Consider the following 12,554-nt stretch of genomic DNA (forward strand, 5'->3'; position numbering starts at 1 on the left):
CAGTAAGGATGGATATTTTGATATAGTCACATGACAAAATAATTTATAGCAATAAAAATGAATAAACTACATGCAACAAAAAAGATAAATTTTAAAAACAAAAATATTCAATAAATTAAAGGAAATTGAAGGAAACTATATGACATCTTATTATACTCAAAACTTTTATAAAAAATAAATTAAATATAGCTTAGTGATAAATTTAAGACTATATGAAATGATTAGAATTTGTTTAGAAAAAAGCATGGATATGATAAGCATGAAGTGCAAAATAATGGTTATACTGCAGGAGTATAAAATAGTGAAGGATCACACAGGTAGCAAGCAGGTCACACAGTGTTAATAATACCTCACTGGTATTGTAATATTATGATTTTAATATAGGTGGTTTTTATTTCATTATCTTATAAAATACTTTATATAATTTAATATATAACAAATACTACATAATAAAACATAAGTTGGTATGAAGTATTACTTAAAACTGATATAACTACTACTTATTAACACAAACATTGTGTAGTTAATAAAAATATTTGAAGTCTGAATAATATTGAATTAGATTAGTCAAAACTGCTGTATACTATAAATATTCATAGTCAATGTATGTTTTATTGTCCCCTTGAATCCATAAGTATGTTTATGGAAGATTAGCATAGAAAAAAGTTGGGTGCAGTCATTATGTGGCCAGATGTACAGTTGAAATGAATCATCTAAGAGAGCTTCAGTCAAATGTGTCTACGTTCTGTGAAATATGCTAATCATCATTGTGAGGATCCTAAGTAATATAAAACCTGTGTGTAGTAAATTGTGTAATGGCTATACATTCATGTGTATCCTTTTAAAACTGACTTGACTGCTCTTCCAATCAAGAGATGAAGTCTATTTCTCCATCCCTTGAACATTGGCTGGTCTGGTGATGCTTTTTGACCAATGGGATGTGGTAGAAGTGACTTTTTTTTTTTTTTTTTTTTTTTTTGAGTTCCAGAGCCCAGGCTTCAAGAAGTTTTGCAGATTCAGCTGTCTTGATCCTGATATTGCCATATAAAGACCTGATCTGGGCCACAGGAGAGAGAAAGAGGTTATGCAGAGGGAAAATAAAGGCGTTCCCTCTGACAGCCAAAACGGAGTCCCCTAATATGACCCATGTGATTGTCCAGCCTGCTGACCCCCAAGCTGAATATATATAGTCCAATGAGAGAGACCACACAAAATAAACACTAAGCAGTAGTGACATCAAAACACAATTGTGAGAAATAATAAATCTTCATTATTTTAAGCCATTAAGTTTTGGGTTAGTTTGTTATGCAGAAACAGATAACTTAAACACCGAAGAAGGAAAAAAAGAAAGAATCCTTGAAAACGTAAAGCTGCTAAGAACTTGCTTTATGATATATGTATTTTGACCACCTATTTAGTTAACAGGTGGCATCTGAATATGCGTACCCTATCATTTGAAGTCAATGAATATTTTATTCAGTATTCTTTGTAAAGTTAAAATTCCAGCTACATGCTTTCCATTTTTGTATATGGAGCAGGTGTTTTCAGAGCTTGTTTAATATTACTGAATGTATACATAAATGTTGAAGAGTCTGCCATATTCTATTTGCTTGAAGCAAGTTACGGATCTCACCCACGCTATAGTGGAATGGATTATATAAACTGACAGGTCATAAACAACAGGGACAGGGATCATGGGGCCACTCTAGTTTTTGTCGGTCACAGTTAGATATGGTGTAGACAATAATTCAGACAAATATTTATGTACACATACATATATATTTGTATTCATATATATACTTTTGCTAATGATAAATACTATAGTGGAAAATGAATCAGGTGTAGAGGAGGTAAAATTAGAAAACAACAACAATAATGAAAATAATCCCCAGGGAAGGCTGGTAGCATTTCAGTTAATACCTGCTGTGAGGGCAAATCCATGTAGATGCCTGGGGAAGAGCAGTCGAAGGCAAAATCAAGTGCAAAGCTACCAAGGCAGGGTGTACTACACATGTCCCTAGAACACTACACATGTCTGAAAATGAGAAAGCAAGAGGAAAAGTAGTAGAAAACGTGGTCAGAGCAGTAACGATGGTCAGTTGACTTTCATTTGATAAAATGAGATTACACTGGATGAGCCAGGCTTAATGAGGTGAAAGCCTTTAAAAGGAGCCAAGCCCTCCCTGAAGTCCTCCTTGCCAGCTTGATGAAGTAAGCAGACCTATTGGGAAAGCCTATGTGGCAGCCTCTGGGACCAAAAGTCAGCAAAAAACTAGGGCCTGAAAGTCCTACAGTTGCATGGAAATGAATTCTGTCAACAACCTGAGCGAGCTTGGAAGTGGATTTTTCTGTAATTGAGAGCCTCCAGATGAGAACACAATCTTGCGAATACCTTAAATGCAGTCTTTTGAGACCCCCAAGCAGAGTATCAAGCGAAAATGTGCTTGACTTCCTGACCCGTGGGAACTGTTAGATAATAAATATGTGTTTTTAAGCCACTAAGTTCGTAGTAATTTGTAACAAAATTTCCCCAATCAAAATTAGTACACTGATTAAAATCTAAGCTCCACAAAGGACTTTTGTTCTGTTTTTCCTAGAACGGACATTTAGTATTGAGTAAACGTTTCGGTCTGCCATTTAAAACATTAGGCAAGTTGGTTCTGTCTTCAGTGGGCATTTATTTATCTCCTATCAAGACCCACACTTTGGGCTGTTGTCCTAGTTCGTATCATCACTGAATCAGTCCATGGTCACCCCCTCCTTGGGACTTTTCACTGTCCTCCCTGTGCTCTCTCCTTTCTGTTCCACTTGTCCAAATTCTACCCATCTTTGTTCAGATTCAGGAGATTCAAGGTGCTTGACAACGTGCTTCCATTTCAGTGATTTAAACTAAAAATTGTGAATCATAGTTTAGAATTTTTCTACAGTCTACATTTAAAGCAACTGAATGTTCTTCTGGAGTCAACTCAAATTATTTGGCCACTAATAAGCAGATATTCTCAGGTTTATATTTTCATTGCTTTTAATGCCCTATTCTGTTTACATACTAATTATTATACTAGATTCTACAAACTCTTCTCTTCTTTACTTCTTTGAATAGCAGAACAACGCCTGTAAGTTTTTTTATTCTCCTTTTTACTGAGGGAGCTAAGCTAAGGAAGCTATAAGGTATAGCCATTTTAGATAACTTCCTCAAAGCCACACAACAAATTGGCAGAGCTGGCAATGGCACTTAGGTTTGTGTTACTTCAAAGCCAGTGCTTTTTCCAATACCCTAAAGTAAATTACCTTCTCAATTAAATAAAAAGTTATATGAAACAAAATTGACATAGTGTCAAAATATATGCAAACAAATATTTCAATACCTATATACTTATAAAAATGAGCTATTCATCTTTGACCTTGCTATCTTCTTTTTAAGGGTTCTTCAGATTAGACATTTTTAAAGGAATCAATATGAGAAAGTTAAATCAATCACAAATTCTCAGGTCCATCTTAGAAAAAAAGAACAAATTACATCTGAGTTAGCAAAAAAAAAGTGTATGTATGTGAGAAATGGGTAAATAAAAGAATGACGTGATTGTTTTTCTGTCTATTTATTATGAGTGAGAAAGCAAGCTTTAAAAAGAAGGCATATGAGCATGTGGTCAAAATATTGATGGACCTATCCAAAGAGAAATGTACAAAGGCATGGACTAATCGTGGCACATACTAAGTGGACAACTGTGCACTTGCGTAGCAATAAATTCTAGTTATAAACATCAAAAGCACCACACCCTTACTTGATATTCTAAAGAGAATAAATCTTCCACATATAGATCATAGGGTCAAATTCAAATCATATTTAGTATTTTTGACTCAGAATTTTAACTACCTGAGAACTGTTTTATAATCTAAGTGAAACATAACTTAAGGTCAGTTTTCCAGCCTGTGTGTGCTTGTGTGTATGTGTTTTAAGCTTTAAGTGTAGCCAGCAATATGCTTGCTTGGTGTGGAGTAACTAGAATCATTCAAACCCATGAGATTTGACTTACATAATAAAGCAACATAACAGAAAAACTCCATCTTTCTAGATAAATAGAGAAGAGTCACAGGGCTAAACGCTGATGTTGCCAATATATACAACTTTGATTTGTAAAAGAAAGAGGATTATTGCTTCAATGACATTATTTCAAATGATAGCTTCAAAGAATACTGATGAGAACATTGTGTCCTTACAGTATAATCACGCCTAGTCAGTTATACCTAATTCATACTGAATGGAGTCACTGAGACCATTTACTAGGTTTTTATACTCCTTATGAAGGACAAAGAACAGTTTTATTAAAATTATGATAAATGATAAAGGTTACATAAAGTTCTTAGAAACAAAAAAAGTGAGGAAAACACAAATTTGAAATTCTCAATTAAGAAATAGGAGTTGGTAACTGGTTGTATTTTAAAGAATTTTGAACTTTAAAAAGAAGTGAAAGAAAAGGCCACTTCACAGGTAAATATGTTGATAATAAAATATTTCCCCAGTCTTTGCCATACAGTAATAGACTTTTGACTAGCGAAGACTTATTCAGTTTTAATCATAGAAATTCAGTGGTTAATAATTTTAACAATAATAATAGCAACAATAATAATAATATAAACACCGATCATAACTAAAATGTGTCAAGCGCTTCCTATATTCCAGCCTTTGCGTGTCTTAATTTTTCTAACAAACCATATGAAGTAGGTACTGTTATTACACCACTTGAAGGAAACATTTTAATGGCAAACTGCAGGAATGTCTACTCTTGAAGAATTGGCCATGTGTATGCCTTGATGGACAGGAACGGGTTTTGGAAAAAGTAGGTGAGCTGCCCAAAAGATGTTGCCATGGTGTCCTCCCTTTCTTGAATCATAAGCCAAAGATAATTTAGAAGTAATTTCTTCAAACCATTAGTTTTTTTCAAGAGCAATGTGCAGTTAAATTGATGACTTTTTCTCATAGCTCTTTATATTTTTCATGATACTTTTGCTACATTGCATCTAGATTTTTTCATTGAAAATTCTTTAGGTAAATTAGTATTGCTATCATTACACCGAAGGAAAAGTTGCTAGATAATTAAGAGCTATGGTGACAGATGGCCTGAGTTTGTATCTTGACTTATTCACTTATTATGTTAATTAAAACACATTATTTAACCCCTTTGTAACTCAAGTTTCTCATTATAAAAATAATAATTATAGTAACTACATCATGAGTTACATTGATATGAAGACTGAATAGAATAATACAAGTAATACATTTAGAACATAGTAAAATCTCAATGCATATTAGCTCTCAGTAACCTATTTTACAGGTGAACAACCTAAGGCAGAGTCAATGTCATAGCCGATGTCAAACTAAGACTTTTAGTTCAACGTTGTTGCTCCTCCACATTTCCCATGCCTCAAACTTCACTTCTGGATCCTGAGGCAAGCCAAAGAATTATTCCATGGGATTTTTAAATTTACATAACAAAATAACAATGCCATAATAATATCTAATATTTATGGAGCACATACTGTGTTTTAAGCACTGTATTAAATCTCTTAAATAGATTATCTCCATTAATCCTCAAAATCCTATTAGGTAGATATTATTACTTCATTTATTTACAGATGAAGAAGGCAAGAGAAAGAATATTTAAATGGTTAAGTAGCTGCCCAAGGACACTACCTATTAACTTTCTGAGCCAGAAATCAAATTCGGGCAATGTGGCTTCAAAGCTCAAGTCTTAACATTCACTTTCACCTATATTATTTTCTGACTAATAGAATTATTATTAAAGAGAATTATTAACTAGAATTATTCACTTTCATACCTACAATTTGAATGTCTTCCCATATTTAGAGTGTAAAAATGCTGTTCTTTGATGGGGTTTGGCCAAGCAAGTATATTACTGTATTTTTTAAAATATATAAATTTCTTCAATTTTCTTTTAGGTTTTAATTCAAGAAACAATACATGTTCACATTATATAAACTTTATTTAATATCTATTTAAATGTATTAGATTAGCTGATATTGAAGACCCTTTTTCTAAGATTTTATGCTTTATTATTTTTTAATTTGTATGATTTTAAGAGTAGGAAATGTATTCATGTGGTTCAAAGATTTTATGTACCAAAGAATATTAACTTAATGAAGAAACTCACCCTATTCTTTTCTTCCAGCCACACAATTCACTTTCCCACGTGCAACCATGTATTGGGTTCTTGTTTATCTTTCCAGATATATTTACATAGATACAGTTAATACATTTGCACATTTATATACATATGTCTTCCCCTCCTTATTTTTATACTTATATATGCCTTATATGGTAGCACCAAAAAAGTTTGTTCCAATTTATAATCATTACTAAATTATGAAATACCCAATTTCGTTTTTCCATTGACGCTGGGGGGAACATTAGCATTTATGTTTCATGCTTATATGAGGTGACAAATTGCACATTCTAGGGATGTTGGCAGGTTGCTTGGCACCAAAGTTAAACAATATAGCTTTTAATTTAAAAGAAAAAAATCATATCCATTAAAATATTAATGATGAAACTAAAGGTTTTTAAATAGTTGTCTAAATAATAAATATGTACCCAAAATTTCAATGTAGTTCTTGGAAGACAAGTTTTAATTATTGCAGAAGATCAAATTATAACACATGTATATTTTTCAGTTGTAAAAAAATCTCAATGTCATTAATAATTTTATTTCTGTAGGTTTATTACCTTATATAGTTAATTAGCAAAATACCTTGATCACCATTTTTACTTTAACAGCCTAAAGAGAAAAATCTCCAATGGCAACATTTCTGCCAAGAACTTTTCATAAATTGCTATACCACTTGTTGGGAACCAACTATGTGGCCTACTTTTTATAAACATCATGAAATGTAATTTTTCCAACAGTTCTATAAGGTTAATGGTATCAATCCAAACTTAGAGATCAGAAAACTGAGCCTTCACAATATCAACTAGTTAGCTCAAAGTGACACAAGTAATAAGTTTTAGTAAGTAGGTGAATAGGTAAAATTTCCCACAGGTACTAGTCACAAACTCAATAGACAAAAACATTGTTGAATGAATGAATTAAGTATTCAATAGATGTATAATCTTGCTATAGCCATCTAAAGCAAATGCCTTACCTCAAAAGCAAATGACGAGGAAAGGATGAGAGGCTTCAGATGACCAAATCTACATAGCATTAGGAACACCAAGCAACGGAAAGTTTCCAGAACGGCTGCCTTAGGTCTAAAATAAATGTCATTAACACGCATTAGCTTTAAATATGTTCTTTACATGTTTGTATATTATAATTAGTACAGTGATGCACATTTATTTAAACTTTCAAATTTCTAAAGTTTAGAGTAAATGATATTTCCCTCCTTCAATATCTTTATGGTTCATTTATTTTAAAATGACTTGTTAGGAGGACTGATATAATTAACTACTCAAATAATGAACAGTCAAATTCTGAAATATTGGGAACGTGAAAAATGTGGTTATGCCTAATATGATAGGTAGCATAAATATAGAACTTTATTTTGTGATGAATATTTTCTGTATATATGATAACCTTGAAATTCAAACTGTTTATGTATCTGAAACAGAGTTGAGTGTCACACACAGATAAGCATTTATTGATCCCCTTATAATGATAGAAATAAACAACTACTTTATCAGCTTAAAATAGCTTCAAATGATAGTCATCTAACACTCATTGGATAATAAATATTTTTGTAAAAGACAAGTAGTACTGTTAGAACAGCTGAATTTTCTAACTAAAATATTCTTGAATTAACGTCATTATAATACAGCTATATACTATTATAGTATAGAGGTAAGAGAAAAAGTGAAGAACGAAGAACATCTAAAGTGATATATTTGTTGAACTTAAAATTTTCTTCTATAGTCTGTTATTATGACCCATTGTTTCTGTAAAATTGAATATAACATCATTTTAATACAAAAACACGTTTTCAATTGTAATTTAAACTTAAAAGAAATAGGGTAATAGTTTATGACTGGTTTGCATTCAAGTAATATGATTTTTTGTGGAAAAAGTATTAAGAAATAATTTTTCCTTGTAAAGTAATATTATAACTCATTCCTATAAACTAATGTTAAAAATTGATATCTGGGCAATTATTAATAAAAAATAATATTTTATTTTAAAATACATAGATTTTGTTAATTCTGTTACATGGTTTACTTTTAAACTTTTATATTGTGGAAATGAAACATACATATAGAGAAGCATACAAAACAGAAACGTGTAGTTTGATGACTTTTAACAAGTAACCATGTAATCACCACCCAATATCAGTATGAGACTTCTTATTCCCTCAGTATTTTCACCCTCCTTCTATCTCAGCAAGAATCACTTCCATAACTTTTATAATAATTACACCCTTTCTTACTCTTTTTGATTTATATTTTACCACTTTAGCATAAATTTCTATAACTAGTGTGTAGTTTAATCTCAACTTTTTTGTAAGTGGGATTATATTGTATCTAGCATCTTTCACTCAATGTCATTAGTGGATATACAATATGCATGCATCCATTTGCCTCATGATGAACATTTGGAATGCTGGTCATATTTTTTTATTATAAAAAATACTGTCTTCACATTCTTTTACATGCTTTTAAGTGTATTGGTTAATATATAACTTGGATTGAATTGTTATGTTATAGGATATACATATATGCTAAATATATGTTAATTATTTTAGAAAAAATTCTGTTTTTCAAAATAAACCCCTCTGTTCAGTGTATGAGCATTCCATCAGTTGGTATTGTCAATCTTTTTAATTTTAGTCTTTTGAGATATTAGTTCATTGCTACTTATAAAACTTGCAGATAGCATCACCTACTTGAAGTTTTTAATTTTTTTTATTGTTTTAATGAGTTAATTTTTTTAAAAAACTGACTTTCTTATTATACCCTACTTTATTAATTTTATCTTTTAAATTAGAAATTTTTGTGTACTATTTAATATTTTTACATACCCCAAGGTTACACAGATACATCACCATGCTATCTGCTAGAATCTGTATTGGGTTTCCTCTCACTTTTAAATCTATAATCCCCTGAACCAAGAATTAAGTTTTATGGTGTGAAATATTTGTCAAGTTTATTTTTCTTATTTTTTTTGTAGAAATCCAATTTTTCCAAGACCATTTGTTGAAAAGACAGCCATTTCCCATGGCTCTGCAGGGACACCATTGTCACAAATCAAGTCTAAATATAAGCATAGATATCTTTCTAGGTTTTCTGTTCTAATCTTTGTGTCAATAAAATGTGTCTAATTACCATAGCTTTATAATATATCCTAGCAGCCAGCAGTGCAACTCCTGAAATTTTTTACAACTTAAGACTATGTTGGCTATTATCAGGCCATATACATATATTTTAGAAGAAGTTTGTTAAATTATAGAAAGAAATCTACAATTTTAATTCAGAGTGCATAGAAATGTAAATCAATTTGCTAAGAATTATAATCTTTACAATATCAAGCACTCTAATCTATGAATATAGCTCTCTTTTATTTAGTTCTTTATTTTTCACAATATTTCAATAGTTTTGTAGTGTATTTTTAGAGACTTTTGTACTCATTTTTTAAAGATTGTTTTTTCTTGGTATTTGATAAATGTGATGCTTTTGCTTATACAGTCATGTGTTGCATCATGATATTCTGGTCAACAATGAATCACATATATAGGATAATAGTCTCATAAGATTATAATGAAGCTGAAAATTCCTATCACTTAGTGAGTCTTAGCCCTTGTAAGGTCGTACTACAATGCATTACTGTTTGGGGCTGAACTCAGCCTATCAATAGTAGAGCTATAGGCTAGAAATGCCGAGGGGCACTCAAGTGGGCCTTGGTGACCTTCCCACAGACATCTCTCCTTTCTAAATCAATGTTGCAAGTGGACTGACCCTGTATTGCAAAACACCCTTCAGCAATAACCATGAGAAAACTTTTAATTACAGGCCCTAGAAAGAGAGTGAATGAGAGAGAGAGACAGAGACAGAGAGCCAGAGACAGAGAGAAATGAGCTTAGGGTTCTGTTTTTATTGGGGTAAAGGGTGAAGGTTCTGTGGGCTCAATCTTTATTGGCAAATTTAAAACATAAGAGTGGGAATATAAAGCATGAGAAGAGAAAAAACAAGTAGGCCGAATGGCCAGTAATCAAAATCAACTAAAATCTCTAAAACAAAGGAGCCTGACTCAATATCTACTGTGGTTCGGATGACAGTGTGTTTATTCCTGATAGCCTTCCTTGAAGTGGATGCTTCTTTGAAGTAGATGTCTCAGAAATCAAAGCTTAAAGTTGAGCACTTGCGTTACAAGAAGAAAAGCCAACTGTCAAGGCTTAACACTACAATTACTCATGTGTCTGTGGTGATGCTGGTGTACACAAACCTACTGTGCTGCCAGTTCTGTAAAAGCATAGCACAAGCACTTATAGTAATAGGCTATACCATCTAGGTTTCTGTAAATGTCCTCGATGATGCTCCCACAAAGACGAAAATGTGCAGTGAGGCATTTCTCAGAATGTATCCTCGTTGTTAAGCAGCACATGACTGTAGTTTTATTTGCTAGTATAACAAAATGTAATTGATAACCACTTCGCTAAAAATGTTTCTGAATGTATCTATTAATTTGAATAAGTTCCTTATAGATTCTTTTGATTTCTTAATTAATCCATTAGTTCTGTTTATTAAATTAATATAAATTAAGTTTCTGATGATTTTGTTAATTCCTTTTAAATCCTTATGCTTTTTATTTCTTTCTCTTTTCTTTCACCACTATTTTTAGTAAAATGTTAAATAATAAGCATGTCTTACTTGTTCTCCATTTCAAAGGGAAATTGTCAACATTTCATTATCAAATGTTAGGTTTGCTATAGAAGGTTGTATAAATAGCTTTTACTTCACCTTCATTTTTGCTGGATATAGAATTACAGGTTGCTAGGAATTTTCTTTCAACACTTTAAAAAAATCTCTTCCAGTTTTCATTGCACTGGTACGGAATGACTAACCTCGATCCCAGTATGAGTTCCTGACTATGGCCAGAGGCAGTTTAGACTTTTAAATAATTATATACAATAAGAATAACTGGATAATATTATGGCAAAATTGATAGCGTGCTTATTTGGCCTATTATCTGCATCCATGAACAAAAAAATCTTTATTAAAAAATGAAACACTACTATTGCTATTGGCTATGCTAATTCTATTAAGTGTATGCAAGAATGGAATTATGATATTTAAATCATCCTGATTCTCTGGATCTGGGTAATTATTTCAGGTGATTTTGAGACTCACTTTTCCATTTTCTCTTTTCATGACTCGGTACATACTTTAATTCTAGTGTAGAAAAGTAGGGATATAAAGCAAACAAAATGATAAAATAAACACTACTTTTAAAGTATTGAAGAAAAAAATTCTATACATTGTTTATGTAGACTATGTGAAATGTGCCAACTGCATCAGTCTTTACAAAATATTTATAGGAAATGCATCTTATAAACATTTTATCAACCAGAAAGTTCATTTGGACCTGGACCTTGATGAAACTCTAGAATCTGTTGTAATTCCAGATCATCTATTAAGTTATCCTTGGGAAAGTGACATACATTCAATATAAACTAAATGTTTGTTTACTGGAATTTTATATTTAAAATTTACTGAATGGTTATTAAATGTAATGGTTACCAGTTACCTACTTGAAAACCAATAACACTACAACAAAGATAAGACTTCAGGAATGACTGAGCTTTTTTTCTTTTTTTTTTCAGTTTTTCACAAAGTTACAAGGTATGCAAATTCTATAATGGTGGATTCTGGAGTCACATTGCTTGAGTTTGTCTTCTAGTCTATCTCTTATTGTTTGTCTAACTTTCTTAATTTGTAAAGTGGGCTTTATAGCAATTATTATCTCAGAGTGTTGTAATAATTAATAACATTCCATGTCACATATTAATCCATAAATATTGATATTAGTATTAACATTAATGATTGATAAATACTAAAACATAATGAATAAGTATTTTTCTATATGCCATCTGCCAAAAAGGCATTTTAAAATTGTTCAGGTGAATGTATTTTCTGGCCAGGATAATATTTAAAAGAGGATTCCTTAAAAAATATGCCACATGAGGGCAAAGACATAAAATACACATACATTCAGGCATATATTATGAACTATTTAATGGAAAAGGAAAACAACTCAAATATGTTTTATATTTTATTAAGTACTCAGAGTTATGGTCTATGTTTTGCCAAATTAATCATTATATTTATAGAGTTTTTTTTAATAAACTTGAAAAACCTAAATTTCATTTAAAGGACTTAGATTTAAAACACACCCTAGATATAAATTCAGATAAACCGCTACTCTGTTTCATTTTAAATGAAGGTGTGAAATTATAGCTTTAACTTTATTTTTTTCAATAACAAATGTTTGGTGAATGTCAAAGTTTCACATATGTTTAAAAAAACTATATTATAAAATTACATAAAATGAAAG

General features: G+C 31.2%; 1 protein-coding gene across 3 annotated transcripts in view; it reads right to left on the reverse strand.

Moving 5' to 3' along the window:
* AGMO (alkylglycerol monooxygenase) overlaps positions 1 to 12,554 on the reverse strand; it is a 276,923-nt gene that overhangs the window by 115,526 nt on the left and 148,843 nt on the right. For all 3 annotated transcript variants that reach the window (XM_016165869.2, XM_016165868.2, XM_016165871.2), the window contains exon 12: positions 7,159 to 7,264. In XM_016165869.2, coding sequence (XP_016021355.2) covers positions 7,159 to 7,264 — 106 coding nt within the window. The remainder of the gene's footprint in view (positions 1 to 7,158; positions 7,265 to 12,554) is intronic.

Source organism: Rousettus aegyptiacus, unplaced genomic scaffold (assembly GCF_014176215.1).
Source record: "Rousettus aegyptiacus isolate mRouAeg1 unplaced genomic scaffold, mRouAeg1.p scaffold_m13_p_13, whole genome shotgun sequence".
Taxonomy (NCBI): Eukaryota; Metazoa; Chordata; class Mammalia; order Chiroptera; family Pteropodidae; genus Rousettus; species Rousettus aegyptiacus.